General features: G+C 39.1%; 1 protein-coding gene across 1 annotated transcript in view; it reads right to left on the bottom strand.

The window, feature by feature from the left end:
* Window positions 1-25,788, bottom strand: part of NETO2 (neuropilin and tolloid like 2) — a 67,696-nt gene extending 41,908 nt beyond the window's left edge. Inside the window, exons 1-7 of the mRNA XM_065898795.1 lie at window positions 25,783-25,788; window positions 25,548-25,618; window positions 13,752-13,808; window positions 10,796-10,936; window positions 9,886-10,134; window positions 5,052-5,096; window positions 4,841-4,968 (exon numbers count right to left, since the gene is read on the bottom strand). Coding sequence (XP_065754867.1) covers window positions 4,841-4,968; window positions 5,052-5,096; window positions 9,886-9,958 — 246 coding nt within the window. The 5' untranslated portion in view covers window positions 9,959-10,134; window positions 10,796-10,936; window positions 13,752-13,808; window positions 25,548-25,618; window positions 25,783-25,788. The remainder of the gene's footprint in view (window positions 1-4,840; window positions 4,969-5,051; window positions 5,097-9,885; window positions 10,135-10,795; window positions 10,937-13,751; window positions 13,809-25,547; window positions 25,619-25,782) is intronic.
* Window positions 25,789-26,533: the final 745 nt, after the last annotated feature.

Below are 26,533 nucleotides of genomic sequence, written 5' to 3' on the forward strand. Positions count from 1 at the left end.
TAAGCATTTTTCCATTTCTTCCAGGTTGTCCACTTTATTGGCATAGCATTGCTTGTAGTAGTCTCTTAGGATGCTTTGTATTTTGATGGTGTCTGTTGTAACTTCTCTTTTTTCATTTCTAGTTTTATTGATTTGAGTCCTCTCCCTCTTTTTCTTGATGAGTCTGGCTAATGTTTTATCAATTTTGTTTATCTTCTCAAAGAACCAGGTTTTAGTTTTATTGACCTTTTAGTTTTATTGTTTTCTTTTTTTCTATTTCATTTATTTCTGCTCTGATCTTTATGACTTCTTTCCTTCTACTAACTTTGGGTTTTGTTTCTTCTTCTTTCTCTGGTTCCTTTAGGTGTAAGCTTAGATTTGAGATTTTTCTTGTTTCTTGAGATAGGCTTGTATTGCTATAAACCTCCCTCTTAGAACTGCTTGTGTTGCATCCCATAGGCTTTGGATCGTCATGTTTTCATTGTCATTTGTCTCTAGGTATTTTTTGATTTCCTCTTTGATTTCTTCAGTGATCTATTGGTTATGTAGTAACGTATTGTTTAGCCTCCACGTGTTTGTGTTTTTAAAGTTTTTTTCCCCTGTAACTGATTTCTAATCTCATGGTGCTGTGGTCAGAAAAGATGACTGATATGATCTCAACTTTCTTACATTTACCAAGGCTTGATTTGTGACGCAAGATGTGATCTTTCCTGGAGAATGTTCCATCTGAACTTGAGAAGAAAGTGTAGTCTGCTGTTTTTGGACGGAAAGTCCTATAAATATCAAGTAAATCTATCTGGTCTATTGTGTCATTTAAAGTTTGGGTTTCCTTATTAATTTTCTGTTTTGATGATCTGTCCATTGGTGTAAGTGAGGTGTTAAAGTCCTTTAGTATTATTGTGTTACTGTCAATTTCCTGTTTTATAGTTGTTAGCATCTGCCTTATGCATTGTGGTGCTCCTATGTTGGGTGCATATATATTTATAATCTTCTTGGATTGGTCCCTTCATCATTATGTAGTGTCCTTCCTTGTCTCTTATAACATTCTTTAGGTCTATTTTATCTGATATGAGTACTGCTACTCCAGCTTTCTTTTGATTTCCATTTCCATGGAGTATTTTTCCATCCACTCACTTTCAGTCTGTATGTGTCCCTTGGTCTGAAGTGGGTCTCTTGTAGACACTTTCAGTCTGTATGTGTCCCTTGGTCTGAAGTGGGTCTCTTGTAGACAGCATATATATGGGTCTTGTTTTTGTATCCATTCAGCGAGCCTGTGTCTTTTTGTTGGATCATTTAATCCATTCACGTTTAAGGTAATTATCGATATGTATGTTCCTATTACCATTTTCTTGTTATGGGTTTGTTTTTGTAGGTCCTTTTCTTCTCTTGTGTTTCCCACGTAGAGAAGTTCCTTTAGCATCTGTTTAAATGTTCCTTTAGCTGGTTTGGTGGTGCTGAATTCTCTTAGCTTTTGCTTGTCTGTAAAGCTTCTGCTTTCTCCATCGAATCTGAATGAGATCCTTGCTGGGTAATCTTGGTTGTAGGTTCTTCCCTTTCATTGCTTTAAATATGTCATGCTACTCCCTTCTGGCTTGTAGAGTTTCTGCTGAGAAATCAGCTGTTAACCTTATGGGAGTTCTCTTGTATGTTATTTGTCGTTTTTCCCTTGCTGCTTTCAATAATTTTTCTTTGTCTTTAATTTTTGCCAATTTGATTACTATGTGTCTCGGCGTTTCTCCTTGGGTTTATCCTGCCTGGGACTCTCTGCATTTCGTGGACTTGGATGGCTATTTCTCTTCCCATGTTAGGGAAGTTTTCAACTATAATCTCTTCAAATACTTTATCGGGTCCTTTCTCTCTCTCTTCTCCTTCTTGGACCCCTATGATGTGAATGTTGTTGCATTTAATGTTGTCCCAGAGGTCTCTTAGGCTGTCTTCATTTTTTTCATTCTTTTTTCTTTATTTTCTCCTGCAGCAGTGAATTCCACCATTCTGTCTTCCAGGTCACTTATCTGTTCTTCTGCCTCAGTTATTCTGGTATTGATTCCTTCTAGTGTATTTTTCATTTCAGTTATTGTACTGTTCATCTCTGTTGGTTTGTTCTTTAATTCTTCTAGGTGTTTGTTCTTTAATTCTTCTAGGTCTTTGTTAAACATTTATTGCATCTTCTCGATCTTTGCCTCCATTCTTTTTCTGAGGTCCTGGATCATCTTCACTACCATTATTCTGAATTCTTTTTCTGGGAGGTTGCCTATCTCCACTTCATTTAGTTGTTTTTCTGGGGTTTTATCTTGTTCCTTCATCTGGTACATAGCCCTCTGCCTTTTTGTCTTGTCTATCTTTCTGTGAATGTGGTTTTTGTTCCACAAGCTGCAGGATTGTAGTTCTTCTTGTTTCTGGTATCTGCCCTCTGGTGGATGAGGCTATCTAAGAGGCTTGTGGAAGTTTCCTGCTGGGAGGGACTGGTGGTGGGTAGAGCTCTCTGTTGCTCTGGTGGGCAGAGCTCAATAAAACTTTAATCCACTTGTCTGCTGATGGTTCCGTCTGGGCTCCTTTCCTGTTGGTTGTTTTGCCTGAGGTGACCCAACACTGGAGCCTACCCAGGCTCCTTGGTGGGGCTAATGGTGGACTCTGGGAGGGCTTACGCCATGGAATACTTCCCAGAACTTCGGCTGCCAGTGTCCTTGTGTCACTGTGAGACACTGCTACCCCCCGCCTCTGCAGGAGACCCTCCAACACTAGCAGGTAGGTGTGGTTCAGTCTCTTATGGGGTCACTGCTCCTTCCCCTGGGTCCCGACGTGTACACTACTTTGTGTGTGCCCTCCAAGAGTGGCGTCTCTGTTTCCCCCAGTCCTGCTGAAGTCCTGCAATCAAATCGTGCTAGCCTTCAAAATCTGATTCTCTAGGAATTCCTCCTCCCATTGCCAGACCCCCAGGTTAGGAAGCCTGACGTGGGGCTCAGAACCTTCACTCCAGTGGGTGGACTTCTGAGGTGTAAGTGTTCTCCAGTTTCTGAGTCACCCACCCAGCAGTTATGGGATTTGATTTTATTGTGATTGCGCCCCTCCAACCATCTCAGTGCAGCTTCTCCTTTGTCTTTCGATGTGGGGTATCTTTTTTGGTGAGTTCCAGTGTCTTCCTGTCGATGACTGTTCAGCAGTTAGTTGTGATTCTGGTGCTCTCAAAAGAGGGAGTGAGAGCACGCCCTTTTACTCCGCCATTTTGAACCCTTGCCCTCATTCTTGAAAGACAGATTAGTTGGACATGGAATTTTTGAATTTTAGATTGCCAGTTAATTTTTTTTCCTTAGCACTTTGAAAACGTAATTCTATTGTCATTTCTTCCAAGTTTCTTAATAAATTGCCACTGTCTCCCATCCTCAAACTACTTTCTGGGTAATTTTCTCAAATTTGTCTTTCAATACTATAATTTTTACTTGAGTAAGTTCCATTTGGTTATTTTTAAAGCATACTTGGTACTTTTCTTTCTCATTCTTTTGATTACTAATGTAGGATATTTAAGACTTCAGTTCTTGGGGATCTAAGAAACTTCTTGCTGTTATGCCTGTTAACTCACTCATGGTGGGTTGTTCACCTATGTTTTCTAATTTTAGGTTGTAAGCTTACTTCAGCAGTGTTTTAGCTATAGCAATCCTGTAGCCTACATGGTTATTTTGTATTTATCTTTTCAGGTGCCTCAAAAGGTTTAATAAGTCCAGGACCATTTTGTTCATTTTGGGGCTAAGTGGTTCCTGGGCTGAGCATGGAATGTAAGTTCACATCCCAAACTGTAATAAAGATATAGGTATAAACTGGTTAGGGGAGACCTCAGCCTCACCCGCATCTTAAGACTGAGCCCAGGATAAGCTTCTTTTTTACCAATTTGCGCTAGTGGAAGAGTTTTTCTAATCTACCATTTCATGGCAATAATCTCCCTTTGAGGGCTCCAGCTTCATGTGGCAGTCCTCTCAAAGGCCACACGAACCCTAGGCCTTTTATTTGTCTCAGTGTGGGTGATGCCAAGCTCCTGCAATATCTACCCTTGAGTAGTCATAGGTTACTGAAATCAGCAAGGGGCATTTGTACCATCGATTTCAGTTTACTGCTCTGATTTATAGCTCTTTCACTCTAGTTCATAAGAATTATCTTCTTTTTTGGAGCTTATCTATGGTTTTAAAAGGATATCTGTTATATTTTATCCAATGTTTCTAAGTGTTTTGTAATAGGTAGGTTTTCAGGTTATCTCATCCATCATATTACCAGAAACTTTAAATTTGATTTTCTTAATTCTTTAAATTCTCCTACCCTCTTTCTTTTCTGGTTACATATATAAACAATAAATATAATTTTAACTGTTACTATTCCTAGAAGTACAAACTAAAAGCAAAAAAGCAGTAGTCAGCAACCAGTCTCAACCTGTCAGTTATTTAAAAACATCCTTCCCTGTGGTACTTTCCAATAAAAACTCTATATGATTAGCAGAGGACAGCATGGTAAGAAGAGAACTAAGATGATACTTAACTTTAACGTCTATGGCCTATTTTACCTCCTCATAGAGGTGTTTATGAATCTATGATCACACTGATCAATACCTATACTCTCCAATTAGGAACACACAGATTTTAAGAATCTTAAAATAAGAATATTAATGTATGCGTGACATTCCTGAAGTTTATGTTGTAGTTTATTTAACTACAACAATGCTGAGATGCTAGGTGTTCAATAATGTGACTGAAATAAAATTTTTAAAAAGTTGTAACGTCAGTTTAAATAATAAGTATCTGCATGAACCAAAATAATACATTATACAAATCACATCTTATTATGTTCTTCTTCGAAGTGACTGCATACTTAATACTACCTTAGCTTTTGGAGTAGCTTTAATCGTCCAGATGCAATCAACTGCTTGGCCAGGTTTTGTTTTTTCCTCTTGTTCTACCTGACTAGAACGTATTATTCCGTCAGCTCCTGACAGCTCAAACTGGCAATCTAGAAAGAACAGATGAATGATGTTCAAAGGAAAATAAGACTGATCAAAGATGCCATGAGGAAAAAGAGGTAATATACTAAACCTGGGATGGGATTTAAAATACCTCCTAGGTAAGTAAAGTCTGGATCTGTAACAGAGAAAAGAAGAAAGTCATTGGCATTGAGGTAGTTTAGCGTTACTTTAAGGATTAATGTCTTACGTTATATCTAATGCTATACTTAACAAAGCAAGAGAAAGCTTTCATTTGTGTAAACTACAGACCACTGGCTATTTATGAGCATACTGAGGTGCTCACTTATAGGATCGATATTTTAAAAATGATAACCTTTATACTTTTGATCCAATTATGAACTAAAAACTTATTTATGCTACCTGAAAACTCACAACTCTATGTCAACTGCAGTAGCTAGTCCATTGATGGATGAATGAGTAAACAAAATGTAGTATAAATAATACAATGGAATATTATCCAACCTTAAAAAGGAATGAAATTCTGACACACGCTACAACATGGATGTCTGTGGAAACATGATGCTAAGTAAAATAAGCCAGACAGTTAAGGACACTATATGATTCCCTTAATTGAGGTCCCTAGATTAGTCGAATTCAGAGACTGTAGGGAGGGAGGGATAGGGAGTTAAGTGTTTAATGGGGACAGAGTTTCAGCTTGGGATGACAAAAAAAGTTCTGGAAATGCACGGTGTGATGGTTGCACAACATTGTTAAGTGTACTTAATGCCACTGACTTGTACACTTAAAAGGTATATGATAGTGAATTTTATGTTACATATAATTTATCCCACCACAGTAGCAGCTAGTAAGTTGTTTTTTTCACAATGGCAGGAAAAAGAGAGATGACTAGATGATATATAGGATAGTCTGCCCTATGAAATAGTTCATAGAAAACTGACAACCAATAGTTTATATCAAAATAACTGATTTAATTAAGCTGGCCAGGTATTTGATTTTTATGAACTAAATCAATTAACTGAACTGATTGACACTTTAGTATCAAAAGACATTACAAAGTCCTATATAGAGTCAGATTTTTGCAAATAAGTTTAGACTGCCTGAAAGAAAAAACAAACATCTTAATCATTTGAATAATGCTTTTAAAAATATTAAAAAACAAAGCCAGGCAACTTTATATGTAAAGATTCTTTGAAGAAATGCAGTTCTTTTTCTTCTATTAGTTTTATGTATCATGAGAGCAACTTCATATGGCTTATGGTTAAAATATAAATTATAATAAAATGCTAAGGATTTCTATACTATATTACCTTATATTTGCATTTTATAGTACTTCAGAGTTTCTACAGACCTTATGTTTAATATTATGCTAATGACAATAACATCAAGAAGATCATGTACTATTCTGTTTTATAGATGAGGAAACTGAATCAGAGAGATTATGACTTTTTTAGACCATATAATGGCAACATCAGGACTAGATTCTAATTCTCTAGACAGTTTTTCTTACTGTAACATTTTTCTTTCTTACTCTTTCTTGCCTTTATAGTGTGGCTGATGATACCACAATTTTACCACTAAAAGAAAAAAAAAAGTCAAAATAAATAGACAATTCATAAATAGCTAAATCATAGCTGTCTAGTTATTTAAAGTCATATAAAGTAAATTTTGTCTAAGTATTTGTAAATACGGATGAAACTTACTAACGATGATGAGAAATTAGTATCTTCTAAATAAATGAAATTATCTGAGCTACTGGTGATATTTGTTGAGGGAGAGGCTCTTAATGGATTGCTACGTCCCGGAAGTAACTGGGATAATTCTGGAAATTTTAGTGCAATAATGACAATGTCCTAGAATTCTTTCCTACCTGTGAAGAAATTCTGATTCACCTGCCAGATAGTTGCTATGACTTTCTACTCTAATGCTGTTTAAATTTAGATTTCTCTTTGACATTCCTCTGCAAAATTGCTGAAGTGCTGTCACTCCCTTTTATTTAGGGAGGTTGGGTTTAGATTATTAAGTTAAAAAAGAACAGTCTCTGTGACGTATCCTAGATTAAGCTAAAAATTTTACTCTTACTTTTTTTCAACATGTACTTTGATAACCATGCAGAAAGTCAGTGGTTAAGATTCTGCGCTTCCACTGCAGGGGACACAGGTTCGATCCCTGGTTGGGAAGATCCCGCATGCCACATGGCATGGCCAAAACAACAAAGAAAACAATTTTAACAAGAATTGAGCAACCAGTTACATACAATAAACTGTGAATTAAAATAGGTTTAAACAGGCTAATTAAAAATTCTGAGATCTTTTAGACTAGCAATTTTTTCATTCTGGTGGGTTGATATATATGTCTTCTATCTGAATTTTCAAATTAAGCTTTTTTAGACTCCTGTTTGTAATTTTTAAAATTTATTTTTATTGTAGTAAAACATATAACATAATATTTATCCTTTTACTCATTTTTAAGTGTAAAATTCAGTGGCATTAAGTACATTCACAATGTTGTGCCACCACCAGCACAATCCATTTAAATAAAAACTAAAGACAAATTTTAATATGATCCAGCAATTGCACGCCATGGTACTTAGCCAAATGAGTTAAAAACTTGTCCACACAAATACCTGCATATGGATGTCTACAGCAGGTTTATCTGTGGTTGCTAAAACCTGGAAGCAGCCAAGATATCCTTCAACAGAATGGATAAACAAACTGTAGTACATCCATACAACGAAATATTATTCTGCACTAAAAAGAAACAAGCTACCAAGCCATGAAAAAACATGGAGGAACGTTAAGTAAATATTATTAAGTGAAAGAAGCCAATCTGAAAAGCCTACATACTGTATGATTCCAACCGTATGACGTTCTGGAAAGGGCAAAACTATGGAGACAGTAAAAAGATCAGTGGTTGTCAGGGGTTGGGGTGGGAGGGATGAATAGGTGGAGCCCACAGGATTTTTAGAGCAGTGGGAATACTCTGTATAATACTGTAATGGCAGACATATGTCACTATACATTTGTCCAAACCCACAGAATGTACGACACTAAGAGTGAACCCTAGAGAACAGAGGTATGGATACCAAGGGGGGAGGGTGGTGGGATGAATTGGGAGATGGGGATTGACATATATACATTATTGATACTATGTGTAAAATAGATAACTAATGAGAGCCTGCTGTATAGTACAGGGAACTCTACTCAATGCTCTGTGGTGACCCAAATGGGAAGGAAATCCAAAAAGGAGGGGATATATGTATACGGATGGCTGGAAAAAAAAAAAAATCAAAAAACAGAGTGAACCCTCTGTTTATGGACTTCGGTGATGATGTGTCAATGCAGGTTCATCAGTTGTAACAAATGTACCCCTAGTGCAGGATGTTCATTTTAGGTTTTGGAGGTAGCTGTGTGTGTGTGTGGGTGGTTAGGAGGTATATGGTAACTCTGTACTTTCTGCTCAGTTTTGCTGTGAGCCTAAAAACTGTTCTAAAAAAAAAAAAGCATAAATTTTACTTTTTGAAAATGTTATCGTTTTGACATTGAGGACATAAATACTGAAGTGACACTTAAAAATACCATTGACACATTTACTAACAGGGAAAAAAAAGGTGACTACATTGTTCAGGCAAAAAAGCTGGTAATCTAGCTGAAAGAACAGCATGATCTCTGTTATAGAAAATAAACAAAATAAACAGATATAGAAAAACATCTGAAGGGATACACACCATATTGTTAATACCGGTTTTTTATTTACAGGGTGATAAGGTTATGGATATTTTCATTTGGATATGATTTAATTTTTTTAAGTTAGCAAATTTCTTGCACGAAAACATAAATAAAAGCAAAAAGATTATATAATTTTAAGTTACTTTTTCATCTTATTAAGTTTGTAAACTCTTGGAAGACAGGAGCAATAACTAGTGTATCTTTGTGCTGTCACATTAGGGATATGCATATCTTTACAGAAGACAGGCTTTGAGGACTATAAAGTGTTCCCACATAACCGTGTGGTAGGTAAGATAGAGTATGCTGATAGGTGGGCGTGCTCTCCCACCACCCAAATATATGTCCACATCCTAATCATCATAACCTATGAATACTACCTTATAAGATTAAAAAAAGTGAATATTACATTTTAAGGCAAAGGATGTGATTAAGCTAAGGATTCTGAGAAGACAGGGGATGTGAAGATGGAGGCAGAGATTGGAGTGATGAGGCCACACGTCCAGGAATGCTGGGGCAGCCACAAGAAGCAAGAGGCTAGGAATGGATTCTCCCCTGGAGTTCCCACAGGGAAGATGACCCTGCTGGATTCTGGCCTCCAGAACTCTGAGAAAATAAACTACTGTTGTCTTCAGCTGCCAAGTTTCTGGGAATTAGTTATGGTGGCCTCAGGAAGATATTCCCATCTTAGCAACAGCAACTCTTAGGCACAGCTCTGTGCTTAATAGTAAATTTTATAGCTAGTAGGTGGCAGAGAAAGGATTCACACCCAGATCTTTTGCCTCCAAGTGCAGAGTGCTATTCTTTCTATTCCTCAGTATTTTCTAGAGACTGTTTATTCAAATGAGTAATTGAATCTTTCCAATGGAAAAAACCTGCCAAAATAATTTTTGGTATAGATCATGAAAATAAGACAATTTGTTGACTTATTTTTTAAATGTATTTATTTGTGATATCTTTGGCATTTGATATATGCTATAAAACATATAGAAATCTAAGAAATAATGAGACACCATCTATGATATACTTCAAAATTCAAGTGACATAGTTTTATTTCTAATTTTTTGTTAAGTTTTTATTTATTCATGGACTGATTTCCCTTTGACCTTTCTAACTTCTTTAAAGCCTTGATTTGATTACCTTGACTGAATTATCTCTTTTCTAGCCTTAAGATTCTAAAACCAGAGTGAGACCTAGCCACTGAAACAATAACTTCTTTACCTGGAATAAACGAATATTTTGCTCGAAATCCTAGTCCTTCAAGTTCTTCATCAGAACTGAACTTAATCCACATGAATCTCCCTGTTGATCTAATTAATGGAGGGCTTTTCACACCACAGTAACGATCTACAAGTGGAGAGAAACCAAACGGCCCATCTCGAACTTCCAAGTTATCAAACCGACATTCAAATGATGGTTCTATATAATAATGTTCATCAAAGGTCAACTCTATTCTTTGACGTGGAGCAGCTAGAAAATAAGAGTAAGCAAATTAGGGCAACGCAAACAAGAAAAAGTAAAAATGGCCTGACACAAGTGAGAAAAGCACAACAACTGCTCTGCTACTGTTTCATAGATGAGGATCATAATGAGAACTGTTATATATAAAATTCATGATAAATGTTATATTGTATATTAATAATATAATAATAATGCTACTCCGTAGAACTACAGTAATCTTTCCCTTTGGCATATGTTATTTATTAAATTGAATGTACTTAATTGATTAAAATTAGAGTTGAGAAGTTAATGCTTAGTTCATGAGATACAATGTACCATGATGAATAGAAAAACAGAAGAAATGAAAGAAACATATAATGTAACTATGGACATAAATTTGCAGAAAGGCTAATAAGAGATACCAGTAAGCTTAGGTTTCTTATCAGAGAAGTTTCTCCTATATACTGATGCATCTAGTTAAATTATATTTTAGGAGATCCAAAATTCCTATAAAATTTCAACCATTATTTTCTTAATGTCAGTATTAAGAAATATTTATAATGACTACAGTTTAATTAAAATACATATTTAAATTTTGTTCAAACTGGTTTAACCAGGGCACTTAACCAATATATTTAGTTTTACAATAAGTAAAAATTCATCCAACGAAAGACAGAAATTGGTCAAATACCTTCCAAAATGTAGATACATTCCTTGTTTGGTGGATATGAGTCAGGATAATTTGGTGAAGCAAAATGACCTCCATTGCTGGTTCGAACCCAAATGCCACACTGGGTTGCAGGAATGTGCTTGATTCCAATATTTTGTCCATCTTAGGGAAACATGTAAAACATCACTTATAGTTCCCCCCACAGCTTCCCCAAACAACTGCCCACTCTGTTACACACACATATATATAATTTTTAAGAACCACTGACAAATTCAGCATAACAAATTGAATATAGAAGTGAAATGAAGGTGAAGATGGTATGCTGTGCTGGCTAGAAGCATTTGCTCTAGAGGACAAGTTTGCCATGTATAAGAACGGGGAAATAAAATGCGTAGATTTTACAAGGGCAAAACCATGTGGGAGAATCTGATATATCAGTAAAACTCTATAAAATTCAATTCTGACATAAAAATAAAAGGACCCCAGGAATTTATCTCTGGTGTGGTACCTCTACATTTAGTTTAGCACGAAGTCAAATAAGATTCAAAGATTACCAAGGGATTTTATTTTAGTTAAAGGTTGTAGATTGAACACATGCATTTGGCTCTGCTCCTTCTTCAAAGTCCACTTAAACGACAGTAAACAATTTTTTTAAGGGCATAAACCCATAAGTACAAAGAGGTGGATGCAATAATAACAACTGGCAGCACTAGGTATCTCTGGCAGTGGGCGAGGAGGTGGTGAAGCTGGGCTTTTTAAAAACATGAGGCTTGGTTAAAAGTCTCTTTGGAATCAATCTGATTTCTAATACCCTCCCCTACTCCACAAATCTAAGTAGCTGCTGCTCTATCACCATATCAGAAAATGAGACTATTTCTTTGGAGAAGGTACAACAGGGTTGCTGGACCAGGAGACACCAGGCACAGCTGAGGGTAAAAATACCAACCTGAAAACAGGGAGATGAGGTGAATGTTAACATGCTGAACCACACCTCCCGTCTCTTCCCCCACTCAACTTCCCAAAGGCCTCTTGATCAGATGTAGAGCCTCTAAGCAGGAAATGGAATCTTAATCTTTTCTGGGGAATCTAATAAGCCCAAAGAAAAAGACTCAAGGATGTGGACTTGGTCACTCACCAGGGAGGGTGGCAGTAAAGAAGCCCTGTCTACACTTGCAGACAGCTAACGAGAAGATCTGCATGCTCCTCTCATAACTATGAAAGGCATGCAAGGAGCACCAGACATTTGAGGAAAGCCTCTAATATGAAAAACAGATTAAAAACAAACAAAAAAGCAACTCTGAGGATACAAAGATTATAGAATATTAAAAAAAAGCACTAAACAAAACGATCATTTAATCTCCTCAGAGAACAAGAGAGTACAGTTGACCCTTGAACAACATGGGATTGAACCGCGTGGGTGCGCTCACTAGTTGGTCTGCAGTCAGCTGAATGTGAGGATGCGGAACCGCGAATACAGAGGCAGGTTTTGACTATGTGGGGATCAACACCGCTCACCCCTGCATTGTTCAAGGGTCAAATGTGTATCAATAAGACAAGTACAAGGCATACTCTAAAAAACAGAACATTTAGAAAACAAATGAAAGCTTTTAAAAATAGAAGAAATGAAAAAATATCACGTTTGGAGCAGAGGTCCATAAACTATGGCCCTGGACCAAATCTGGCCTGCTGCCTGTTATTGTAAATCAAGCTCACTGGACTATATCTATGCCCATTCATACTGTACCCATGCGTACTGTACTGTCTATGGCTGTTTTCACCCTGCAACTGCAGATCTGAATAGGTGCTCCTTCGACTACAAAGGTCTTCAAAACCTTAAATGATTACTATCTGGCCCTTTATAGAAAAAAGTTTTCCAATTCTTGGTTTAGCAGATAAAGTTGAGGAAGTCTCAGTGTAGACTACTGAGAAGAAAACAGTTAAAAGAGAAATGGAAAACAGAAAAGATTTTTTAAAAAAGTAACTTAATAATAAGAGCTCCTTGAAGACAGAAGAGAGAAAAATGGAGAAAAGGGAATTTTAAAAATTAAACAAGAAAAAAGGGAAAGAAAAATTTCCTACATCCAAAGACAAAATTTTCATATTGAAAAAGCCCAACGGGTGACTTGACGTAAACCCTGAAGAGATGTAACCAGAATTATAACAATACTGATGCGGGTGCTGTGGCACAAAGTTAAAAGAACACTTGTATGTGGTAGGTGGTGAAGAGGAGGTGCATGAAACAGATCAATTCTCATCCCACATGGTGGGAAAATTATTTTCTACTACCTGAAACTGAAATAACCAAGAAGAGCTGTATGGTATATAGAAGTATAGAAGTATAGAAGAATAGAAGTATGCAGGAAAATACCAAAAGAATCAGCTAAGAGTGGCTATCTCCATGGAGAAATGGGGTGATAGGCTGGGGGACTGATTTTTCCTAATTAACTTTTTAGAATGCTTTGACTTTTGTCATGTGTATGTATAACTTTGATGAAAATAAAAATAAGTCAGGTTATTTAGGAAATGTACTAAACTCTGACATGAATATCTGACTCAAAACTCACACTAGCTAATCCTCTTTCATAAACAAGGACAATTAGAACAGGTCCCCAGGGCTTTGAATAAGCTATTGATGGAAATGTTTCATTTGTCTACACTGGAAAAAGGGATTTTTATTTTTGCTTAGTGATAAAGCATGAATCTCATTTGATTTTTGGACATAATCCATAGTGTTCTAGGAGTCACTAGTTATGCCAATTTTTTAAATTTATCAATGCAAGACTTTATGTTAACAATTTACTCTAGCTAACTGCAGCTGAACCTAGCCGAACTGAGGCTGACAGGTTGATGGAAAGCCTTAGGTCACTGGAACACCCCAGAGGGATTATGGAAATAGTACTCAAAAGTTGAAATTCTTCCAAATAAGCCATCCCACTGTCCTGAACATGCAGTAAATTAGCACTGTAAGGTCTTTTACCTTGGGTCTTTTGGGCCACAGCAATCCCTTCCACTACAAGTATTGTTATTAACAACACTAGAGAAATAAAAGAGAAGAGAAGTTAAAAAGTTGAATCTACATTAGATTTTACCAAGTTTATAAGAAAAATCAGGTGACAAAAAAAAGATGAACTAAAACTCCCTATTTCTTACTAACATTCACTCTCAAGATTTTTAAGTGTTAAATGTTATGTTGAGTTACTATTTGACACTTAAGAGAACCCAAGAAAAAATGTAATTGGTATTATACTCATTTATACAAGCACTAATAGTACATTTTCAATTTATGATGGATTAAAAAACACATACTTTTTTTTTAACAACAAACTAAGCTGACCCCAATTATCCTGTATTTATTTTACTGTCTCCTCAAAGACTTTACATGCATAATGGCTAGCTTTGCAATGTATTATGCCAGTAAAAGTTCAATTAGATTATTTGACTTGTGAGAACACTCATAATAAAGACAGAAGTAAGGGGGCAGCAGTTTCCTAGAAATCAATTTAAGACACTCTATAGCTGTGCGGTACAGCGCTGTGTCCTGCATTACGAAAGCTAGCATTATTTAGAAAATGGAGCTTCTCCCCACCCCCCGCCCCCAAGTTTAACATTTCTGATACCCAATGAACAATATATTGTTTTGTATATGTTTGTGTTTTGAAGATAACATGTTATTTTTAAGAATGATGCACTGATATCTTTTACTCTCCCTTTCAATGGAAACCACACTATCAGCCTCCTGTGTAAACTGGAGTTTTTATTATTCATTCGGTCAGCAAGCACAAACAGAGTACCTACTGGATACCAGGCACCGAGGATACACAGATTGAGGCAGGGGAGAAATACAGCAAAACAGTTAAAAGAGAATGGACTTCAGGAGTTTGGTGGATCCAGGTTGGGGTTCAAGTTTTGCTCTGTACCAGCTGTAACGCCTTTCCAACTCAGTTTACTTATTTGTAAAACGGGGATGTTGTGCTAATAACACCAACATCACAAGGTTGTTGCGAAGATTAAATGAGGTGATGCACATTGCACAAAGCCCTTTATATGTGCCAGGCATTCTGCTAAATAAATGATAGATTTTAGGACAAACTGCCATCCTTAAGGAGTCAACCTATTGTCAAAGACAATCCACAATACAAGGTGAAAGGAGTTTAACAGGGGTCATAACAGAAAGCACAATTGAAGCAGAAAAGGGAACCATTCATTCAGCTGGGGGTTAAGAGGAATAGAGGAAAGCTTTAGAAAAAAAAGGTATGTTCTAGTGGGACTGGATAGAACTTCTACCCAGGAGAGGGAGAAAGAAACAGCTTAGACAAAAACATGGAGCCATGAGCACTTATCTATAGGCGATATTAGTGAAATTCTGAGTACAGTAGTACAGTTAGCATGTGGAGGGGAAAGCGGTACATCAGGTTAGAAATAGTAGGATGAGATCCAACTGTAAAAAGCCTTGAATACCATGCTAAAGAGTCTGGACCTTTGACTACAAGGAGAAATCACTGTGAGTTTTTAAACTAGAGAGTGACATTATCACATCTGTGTTTCAGACCACTAATCTTGATGGCTGTGTGGAGTCTAAATTTTTAAAAAGAGAGGTCATTTAGGAAGCAAAGATGATACGGTCTTGAAGCAGAGCAGTGGTAGTGTAAATGGGAAGGAGGAGATATTTATAACATGATTCAGATATAGAGTCAACTGCAATTGGTGACTTAAAGGATGTCTAGGGGTGAGGGAGATGGAGGCACTGAAGAGATTGCTATTAAGTGACTGGTAGATGGTCAAGCCATTGTTCACTCAGTAGCATGTACCCAGCATCTACTACCCAAAGTCACCAACATACAAAGAGTTCTTGTCATCTTACGCTGTTTACATCTTATAATCTAATCATACATCTTCATCTTTGGTTTCCCGTATCCTTGTTGACCTTTGTTTCCTCTGTCTTCTCTCAACAACTTTAATTTCCCCTCCCTTTCTTTGGTTGCTGGCAGTGTTGAAGATCTCATGCTATGTAGGAACAATCCTTCCTTCAAACTCTTAACATCCTGGCACTGGATCAGAGTTAGAGGAATGGATTTTGAACCGTTTTTAAAAAACAAAAAACCCAGAAGATTTCTGATCAAAAAGAAAAATTAGGGCCTTCTCTGGTGGCGCAGTGGTTGGGAATCCACCTGCTAGTACAGGGGACACGGGTTCGAGCCCTGGTTCAGGAAGATCCTACATGACGTGGAGCAACTAAGCCCGTGTGCCACAACTACTGAGCCTGCGCTCTGGAGCCTGTGAGCCATAACTACTGAGCCTACAAGCCACAACTACTGAAGCCTGCGCATCTAGAGCCCATGCTCTGCAACAAGAGAAGCCACAGCAATGAGAAGCCCACGCACCGCAACAAAGAGTAGCCCCCGCCCGTCACAACTAGAGAAAGCCTGCCCACAGCAATGAAGACCCAACACAGCCAAAAATAAAAATAAATAAAATACATTAAAAAAAAGAAAAGAAAAACTAGGGAATTCCCTGGCAGTCCAATGGTTAGGACTCTGTGCTTTCACTGCCAAGGGCCTGGGTTCAATCCCTGGTTGGGGAACTAAGATCCTGCAAGCCATGAGGCACAGCCAAAAAAAAAAAAGGGGGGCTTCCCTGGTGGCGCAGTGGTTAAGAGTCCGCCTGACGATGCAGGGGACACAGGTTCGTGCCCCGGTCCGGGAAGACCCCACGTGCCGCAGAGCGGCTAGGCCCGTGAGCCATGGCCGCTGAGTCTGCAAGTCCGGAGCCTGTGCGCTGCAACGGGAGAGGCCACAACAGTGAGAGGCCCGCGTACCGCAAAAACAACAACAACAACAACAAAAATCTAGGGTAACGTTAGATATTTGACAATTCAGCAAATATGACAACCATCTGTACCAATGTATCTTGATAGAGGACACTATTCCCCAAGGCATATCATCCCAGTCAGGTGATACAGAACTGGTCAAAATTTTGTGATTATACCTTTCCTCCTGATTCACGGGCGTAACAATTTACCAATTTTTAAATTTATAATTCACAGTATTTAAGCAACTAATACAAAACCAGGCAGAAAGGGAAAGTAAGAAATCAACAAACTGAAACCAGGAGAGCAACAGTAAAACTATGGTAAAAAGATGAATTGTGCCTAGAAAATTATTCTACATAATGACTAATAAAAATTTGGCTTTGTAAAACACTTGATTTATGGAATTTGCACAGAATATACAACTGAGGTAGAAAAAATCACATTAAAAATAAAATTACAAGACCAAATAACCCTATTAATCTTCTCTACTTTATTTAGGGTGTTGCTCACAATTTCCCCCTGCCAAATGTTTAAAACAGCTATTCACAACTCTTATCAACCAAATGAACTGTTGCCACTGAATTTAAAAAAATGATATATAAATAAGGCAAATTTGCACAACAGTTAGGGACAGAAATATTTAGTGATAGCTGTGGTGATATAGTGGTGACTATTAATCATTCTAAATTCGGTATCATAAGAAACAGTTTTCGCTTAGTTGTATAACAGGATCTTTGTAAGCTGCTTGCTATAATCAGGCTGAGACAGTAAAACAAACTCTACTGATGCCAAACATTGGAATTATCTAGTACATGAAGCAGTGCTGTTGTGCTCTGTTCTGTCCTTAATCCCAATCTATGTGCCACTTGTTCCCTTCTTTCTCTTACCAAAAGGATCAATAATTTCTCAAATCCAGAGATACCTCACACTTTGAATTCAAAGACAACGTACCCAGGAAGGCACTAATTCTTTAAGGCAGAAATCCATGCCAAAATAAAAATTCTAAACTCCACAACCACAGAGTTTGGTTATGCAGAGAACCGCTTGTGATCTGATACTTGGAAAAAGGTACTGTCCACCACTTATGACCTCACCTCTGGTTCTGGAGTTTAATGTAGTGTAGTTTAATAACCAGTGTACAGATCTGACTTAAAAATGAAGGCTTAAATGATAAAGACAGGTGCTATTCAAGGTATTAAATACAAATCCTCCAAGCTACTCCTTTTAACCCTGAATCACGGTTATCAGAGTTCTCTACTGCGATCCTGTCCCCAGACCTTCCAGTTTAAGGCCGTACTTTCCAATCAACTAAAAATCAAGGTCAGGTTTATTCTTTCCACTGTTACTTAATAGTGGCAACTCTGGCCAATGCAATAAATACTGGAAAGGAGACAAAATTATTATTTATAGACAATGTTATTTTAAAACCTAGAAGTCCCAAGAGAATTACTTGGAAAATGATTACACCTATTAAAGGAAGAGAGTAAGACCAAAATAAATTAAACAAACAAGTAAGTAAATAAATTTAATACAATGGAGACTATGTTTTGGATAATAAAACAATGTAAAAGTAACATTTCTTCCCAGTAAGTCATACAATATTAATGATGTTTTAATAAAAATCTTAGTGTGTTTTTTTGGTACTTAAAATGCTTCTGATGGTCATCTTAAATACTTTTTTATAGTGGCCAAGGAAAATATAAAAATAAAAGACTAAAATACATAAAAATAATATACTTACTATAAAGCTACAGTAATTATAAAATGTAGCCACGGTAGAGGAAGAAATAGATGATCTGTCAACAAACATTACTAGCGTCCACTGTATTTCAGGCAGTGAGTCAGTCCCTGGAACTACAATGAACCAAGAAGACATGGTCCTTATTCTCAAGGGGCCTTTAGATAAGAAAATGGAAGAGGAAAAGCTCAGAAACAGACATACATATCCCAGAATTTATTAAAATATATGTGATATTTGAAACACTTGGTGAGAAGACAGTTTTAATAAATGGTTCTGGCATAACTTGTTAATTATTTGGAAAAAAAAAAGTAGGTCCCTACTTCAAGCTATCAATAAGTAGGAAAATAAATAGCAGATTGAGAAAAACATTATATTTATACTTTTGGGAGAACACCTTCATTTACAAAAGACAGGAACATAAATAAAAACTACAAACAGATGGGATAAAAGATTATGCCACCAGGAAAATGTGCCCAAAAAAATGCAGAAATTCTGCCTTACTAATATTAAAAAGAATGTAGATTCTAGTGTTGGTCAGGATATAGGAAACTGACTTATTCTGACACTGGATTGTAAACTGGCACAGCTTTTGGGAGGTTAATCTGGTAATATATATCAAGGCTTAAAAATGTACAAATCCTACTCAGCAGTTCTTCCAGATTTGAGAAATGAATCATTGGGACAGTAGTTCTCAAACTTTAGTGTGCATCACGTTCATCTGGAGGGCTTATTAAAATAGACTTGGTGGGGGGTTACTTCCAGAGATTTTGATCCAGTAGGTCTGGGGTGGGGCTTGAAAACTTGCATTTTAACAAATTCCCTAGTGATGCTGAAGCTGTTGGCCCTGGCACAACACTTTGAAGACCACTACAACAGGAGAGTGACAGTACACTGAAAGAAACAGAAAGAAGTTGCCTGTTTTCTCCTTTGGTGACAGTAGGAGCATGTGTGGGCCAAGATGGATGGGGCGGGGCACAGGGTGGGCACAAGGAGTTGATGAGTTGATTTTGGAAATGTTGGTGAATGCTCTACTACATATATGTATGTATACATGTGTGTATTCTCATAATGTCCCTACAAATATCTCTTGTTTCTGAACATCTGCACTTGCCACGGACCTCCCTCTGCTTCTACAAAATAATGTTCACACTGCTAAAAACCTGCTTTTTCTAGGAACTCTCCCAAGATTAATTTTATTAGACAGCATTCATACTTTTCACTTCTGTAACTCTCTATCTCTGTATGGTTTTGTTTCTTTCACTGATTTTGCACACTCCTATTATGTTAGCATAAGGTCTGGCATGAGTAATAAAAAACCCAAACTAGTAGTTTAAACAAGATAGAATATATTTCTCTGACAAGTAAACAAACTGTGCAGGTAAGTAGTAAAGGGCTAGAGTGGTGGCTATACCATTACTAGGGACCTAAGCTCCTTCTGTCTTATTGCTCAGTTGTGCGTGACTTTCATTTCCAGGCTCATCTTATGGTCCAATGTAGATGCTAGAGTGCCAGGTTCCATATCTTCTTTACAGCTACCATGTCTGCATTACAGTCAGCAAGAATGAAGAAATGACACAGGGCATTCCTCCTTCCTTTAAAAACTTTTGCCCAGAATCCACAATGATCTCAAAATAAAAATTTTAACTGAACAACAGATATACCACCACTTCCCCGAAGTTGAACCCACATCTAACTGGTCAGCCTTATTTAGTCACATGGCCACACTTAATCCTAAGGAAAGCTGGAAAATCTAGTATTTATTTTGGGTGATTGTGTGCTTAGTTAAAATTCAGAGAATCACTGAAAGGTAAAATGGATACTGGAAGAAAACTGGCTATTTCTGCCATAGTCCCCTATAGCCTACTCTGTCCCCGGCAGCCAGAGATCCTTTCAAAACATAAATCAGATCACATCACAGCCTTTCATAAAATCTTCCAACAGAGTCCCATTACATCTAGAATAAATCCATACTCCTTATTCTGACTTCAGAGGTCCTATGTGGTGTGGCACCTGACCATCTATGGCTACACAGCTCTTCTTCCCATTACTTTAACACACCAAGCTAATTCTAGCCATAGGGACTAGTTATTCCTTCTGCCTAGACTCTCTGTGCATGGATGGTTCCTTCCTGTTATTCAGGTCTTCTGAGGCCTCTCCGACTGCTAAAGAAGCTCTACATTTTCTTCTTCATCTTGTTTTATTATACAAGTAATATTTTAATTATTACTTATATTACCTGCTATTTTCTTGCTTATTATCTGTCTCTTCCTACTAGAAAGAGGGACTTGTCTCTCTGAACCACTGATGCATCTCTAGCGACTAGAAGACTGGCTGGCCCATAACAGCACTCAACAAAAATTAGATGAATACATGAAGTGACTAAGCAAAATCCTGATTATACTTTCTTTGTAACTATAACATATAGTACAGAGCCCCACTAACAAATTAACAAGTACACATCTTGGTTAACAGCAGGCACAGAGATGACCCAGCTTATTTGAGCATAAATCAGGGGACAGAAAAAGAATTGATTTTTTTTTCTTTTTCAGATATGCTACTACTCTTACTTTTCTCAAGCTGACTCAATACTCAATTTACCTTTGTTAGTAATTAAATGTACCTCTTTCTCAGCCTTCCTATTTTTAGCATCTAAGCAGTAAACATAAGGTTTGGTAAACCTATCATGAGACTCCATAACTTAAGAACTGCCTAACTGGTCTCCCTGCTCCTATTTTCTATAATGAAAGCAAAATGGAGTTCAATTAGAGTCCATATACTACTTGAGGTAGTAGTAACTTGTTTTCCATTAGCTATGTTCCAAAGAACAGAAAAGTACCCTAATTTAATCAAACTCCATTTTACTTTGTAGTTAAGAAAGAAGATGGATCTTGGTGAACTTTGGGATCACTCCACCCTCCACGTGCTAATCACATTGCCAATCACTTATAAGAAAGAGTAACTGCAGAAGTGCTTTCTCTTTCCTGCAGAATGTGACAACCTTCTTGTTAGTCAAATGCTCTTGAGATGGCAGTTTTGTATGTTCTAATTATACAGGAATCCTCAGACATCCACAACAACTACCATCAGACTTTAACACGACCAGGTCACATTTTGAAGAGTATTTGATATCTTCTCACCCACTAAGGCTATAACTTCCAATACATTACTCTAGGCATATTTAAACCAACATGTTTTAATGTCATTTTGGACGAATTGAACTTTCAGATTAGTACACCCTGTAATTTTGAGAACAAAGATGCTAAAAACTGTTAAGTTCTTTGGGGGCCACTCTGATTAGCGACTGAGAGGGTGAGGGCCCTCAGCAATCAGAGCAACCTTGCTCTTATCTGTTCTTTGTTTAGTTTTTAAGTACCCACTCATAAGAGTTCCTCTGAGGGAGTTCTGTTAAGGAAAGTTTGGAAACCCACTGGATTAGATCACCTTTTAGGATTCCCCTTTCTAACTCAAACACCACAATAACTAGGATCTCAAAGGGCCCCAGGGACACAGTAAGAAAACCCCAAAACCAACAGGGACTTCCCTGGAGGTCCAGTGGTTAAGACTCCACGTTCCCAATGCAGGGGACATGGGTTCGATCCCTGGTCGGGGAACTAAGATCCCACGTGCCACAGGCAAAAAAAAAAATTACTGTGCAGGATCATAAATTTTAAAATGACAGGAGATTGTGCTGAATGGGTAGTAACCAAGGGCAGAACTTGGATTATTTTTTAGAATTTTAGATATGAACTTTACTTATAGTTTATCTTTTTTCTATCTTATTCCTAAAAGGACTGAAAATGGCTTTGATTTGAACTTGTTTTGTAATGCACATGTATTACAGGGCTGCATGTTTTTCCTAAAAGGTGAGTTTGGCTTCAAAACACAGATAACTTTTCAACTGTCAGTATTAAAATATTTTCTCCAACTCGGGGGGGAAAAAGTCAAAAAGTTAATTTTTCCCAAGGCTATGTTTAAAAACTTCCCTATTAAAGGGATAACTTCTCATTATGGTACTTATTTCTGTATGGTTTAATTTCTTGTAAGAGGCTTAAGGATGAAGGACAGGAGTTAATATTTGTCACAGTCTCAGATAAGATTTTTAAAATATAGTGCCAAGGGATAGTTATGCAGTGTAACGCCATAAAATTAACCACAGCTTATACAGATTTAAATGTAACTGCGTCTAATAGGATCCTCCCGAAGCGAGTGTGCAGAATGAATATGAACAGTGAGAAACGGGTTTATAAAACTAATGTAATATTTTCATGTGACTATGATACTTAACTTTGATAGAAGGCAAATCAAATTTTATAAGACCTGGAGTGATCATAAACAGTTAAAAGTGAATTATTCAGATTTAACAATATATGAAAGGTTTAAAAGCCCAGCAGAGTTATCCTTTTGTTCTCACTGCTGGAAGTAAAACAAAGAATCAATGGCATCTTAAAGTTACCTTCTACTTAAAATTTCACACAGTCATTATGGCTGATTTGTTTTAGTAGAAACTGACCATAATATTCCAAAGGCGGCTTTTGGTAGGTAATATCCATAATTATGTAAATGTTAAATAACTGCTTCTGATAAGAACCTCTTCAATGTTGAAACAATTTACACCTTACAGGATACTTAAGGGCTACTCTTTCATGCACTGGTGCACACAATGAATGGTAGCACTGGGAAAAGCCAATATTTTTTAAAAGGTGATTTTTAAAAATTAAAAACACCAATGTTTATATAGGTAACAAATGCATTTGGTTTAAAAAAAATCAAGTGATACAAATGGGTGTGCAGTGAAACAGAAGTCTTCCCTTTACTCTTGCTTCTCAGTCTCCCAGATCCCTTTCTCAGAATCAACTTTTGTTAATTTCTTGAATCTTTCCAGACCAATTCCCCATATTTATAAGCACATATACATAAACTTTAGAAGACTTAAAAATAGCTGGCTTTCTCTCTAGTAAGCCTAACAGTAACAAGTTAGCTTGAGCTTTTAAAAATACGCCAGCATGTAAAAATAGTGTAGGTTGGGTAAAATTAAAAAAAGAAAAGCCAGATACTACATTGTTTTCACTGTAGCTCTGCCATCAACCACAGAATCCTTTCCTGAAAGGTGCAACAACTAAATGCTTCACCACGGTGGCCAGAGAGGGCAGTGTGTACCAACGACAAAGGCAAAGGCAGAAAAACTGCAAAACCCTTCACCATTCCAGGAGTATCAGAGATTCCGTCCTATCCAGCTCAATTTCAAGTTCTGCAGGTAAAGCTGTATAATAGATCTACGTGATTTCTCCCCAGAGGGGGCTACTCAGATGGAATGTCATTATTATTGAACACCCTAAGGCAAAGAGGACAACGAAGCAATTCAGATAAGGAGCACTGTCAGAAACCCTACTATGCACAGAATTTATTTTGAAAAAGTAAAACAAAATCTTAATTTCCAAGGAATGGCGATATAAATTGAGAGTTACAGAAAGGAAAGACTACAGAAATTGATTTCAGAGATATAAAATTTTAATACAATGAGGAAATCATTAATAATTTATGGGGTGACTGCGAAACAATCACCAGATAGAAAGTCTTAGGTTACCTTAGCACGAACTGTACATATAAGTATACAGTGGGTAGTTAAATTGCTGAAATATCAATTATGAATTTAGGAATATCTTAACAGTAGATAATTTGTGAAATTAAAATTTAAAGCAAAATTATACAGAATTTTCCAGTAAAACAAATTTGAAAAGTGTTAATATGGAGTGGGAAAAAACCCAACATTTTTCACTGTACAAATATCAAGATACAATGAAAAGCTCTAATCAATGCCTTAACTCCATACCCAATATTTAAAAAACGGGAATATTTCATAACATTACAAACACACAGCTATTCAGTTTTCAATCGAAGTCAGTAGCGGAAAAGGGAAGCCCTTTATTGGTGGTGGTGTTTTTCCTCCGAGGACCGAAAACAGGATTTATTCATTCCGATTTTCAGAAACAACTTTCTATCACCATATTAATTATCTATGTATATAAATTTTAATCTAAAATAACACCTCCTGGAAAATTCAAAACAGCTGTAGTACGTTTTGGAGCTTTGTGTACTTGGCAAGCCGACGGTTTTAATTCCCGGCACAACAAATCATAAAGAACCAGATACCGGCGGCAGGGTATCCTGAGGTCCCGGGAAGCGCCAAAGCACAGCCCCGAGCAGCGGCGCCCGCAGTGGTGCCGCATCCTCCGCGGCCGCAGCAGGTGGGACCCGGCCGGCGGGGAGGCCGTTCCGCCGCACGCCACCGCGGGGCTTTTCAAGAGCAGCTCCGCGACGCCTCAGCTGGGGTTTTTATTGTTTGCTCGGAATGACTTTGTTACTAATGCTGAAAAAGAGCGGCCTATGCTCCACTCACACAAACCCCACAACTTTGCAAAGCGATGTGCGGAATTCCGAGGAAGAGGCGCGAGGGCACAGCTCGGAGGGCCGGCCGAGCCGCCGCGTCCCGTTGAGCTCCCCGGTTCCCCCCGCCACGGCACGCAGAAGGCTGGGGAGAAGCGCTCGCGGAGCGAGTCGATCCCGGCGGGAGCGGGGGCTCCGCGATCCGCTCGCGCCACACAAAGGGGCGCGTCGGACGCCCGGCGCCGGGCAGGGACACGAAGACGCCGGCTTCGCCCGCAGGGGGCGCAGTCCGCAGCTCTGGGCGCTTACCTTTGAGGACCGAGCAGAGCTGCTCCAGGGCCATGTTCCCGAGCTGCCCGGCGCTTCGCGAGGGGCCAAGGCGGCGACGAAGAGGCGGCGGCGGAAGCGCGGCGTTCACGGCTCAGCGCGGCGGCAGCCTCGCTCCGTCCCCATCGCCCGCCACCAGGTTGCTACCCGCAGGGTAGGACTCAGGTCCTGCGGCCCGCCATACCCGAGCCTCCAGGCGGGCTCTCGCGCTGCCCCAGCCCCCCGACGGGCGCCGCCTCCTGCTCCGCGGCGCTCCGTCCCATCGACCGCCTCGCTGCCGGGGAGCGCGGACGCGAGGGATCGGACCTCCGCGGGCCCGTCCGCCTGCAGCCGCGGCGCAGGCCCCGCTGAAGTGGCGGGCGCGGCGAGCCCACGCTCATTTAAGCAGAGAGCGCTAGCGCCGCGTGCCGGCCGCACCGCCGGCGCGCATGTGCCCGCCCCCCGCCCCCGCCCGCGTGCCCCTCGCAACCCTCCCGGCCAATCGCCTGGCGAGCCCGCCCGCGGCCTCGCACCCTGGGTGGGCGGTGCTCCCCTCTGGCGACCGTTGTGTTGGGGACGGGGCGAGAAGGTTCGGGGCGCCGCCCTCTCACTCGCACCCCGAGAGGCCGGCGCAGAGGGAGAGCCCGCCCTGCGCCCCGCAGCCCCGGGCCGCGGGGTGGGCGGGTCCGAGCCCTCGAGGCCTGCCGCCTGAGGGAGGGCTGGGGCCCGCCGCCCACCCGGTTCGGCGGCCCTAGTCCGCCTGCCCACCTCCGTCCGCCCTCGCAGACGGAAGGGGGGCACCGACCCCATGGCCTCTTAAGACCTCAATTCAAGGTCAAAACTCTGCCCTGCTCAGCCATTCTCTACTACCTGCCTCGGCAGGGGGCGCGGATCTGGGCGGGGCTCAGGGCAGAGCGGGTCTGTTTAGCGCCAAGTGAGTTAACCTGACCAACGGTAATGATTACGAAGATTTACGGACCACTTCCCAGATTGCCAGGCACTGCACCAAACACTTTCCATATCAATTCTGTAATCCTCGATTCACTTCCTGCGGGATAGGTACTGTTGGAGGATGGGAAAAAGGAGGCCAGGAAGGTTAAGTCATTTGTCCAGAGCCACACAGTGAAAGAGGGAGGCAGGGCTGTAAACCCAAGAAATCTGCCTCCAGAGACTGTCCTCCTTACCAGCAAGCCATGCTGATGGGGTCGCCTGACGCCGCTGATAGCAAATCTCCAAATTTGCAAACAACTGCGTAGTATGTGGTATTCTGTTTTATTTTCTCTATAGTGATTATCACGCTCTGAAATTACCTTGCCTATCTACTTGTTTATTTTTGTTCATCACCTGTATCTCATTTACCCCCACTATTAAAATATAAGTTGCTTGAGGGCAAGGAGGCTACATTCATATATCCCCTCAACACATACTTATTGAGCATTAATTATGTGCAGAAAACAGTGATGGGTGCTGGGGAAATATCCGTGATTAAGGCCCTATCATAACAGAATATTTATGCCTG

Source organism: Phocoena phocoena, chromosome 20, assembly GCF_963924675.1.
Source record: "Phocoena phocoena chromosome 20, mPhoPho1.1, whole genome shotgun sequence".
Taxonomy (NCBI): Eukaryota; Metazoa; Chordata; class Mammalia; order Artiodactyla; family Phocoenidae; genus Phocoena; species Phocoena phocoena.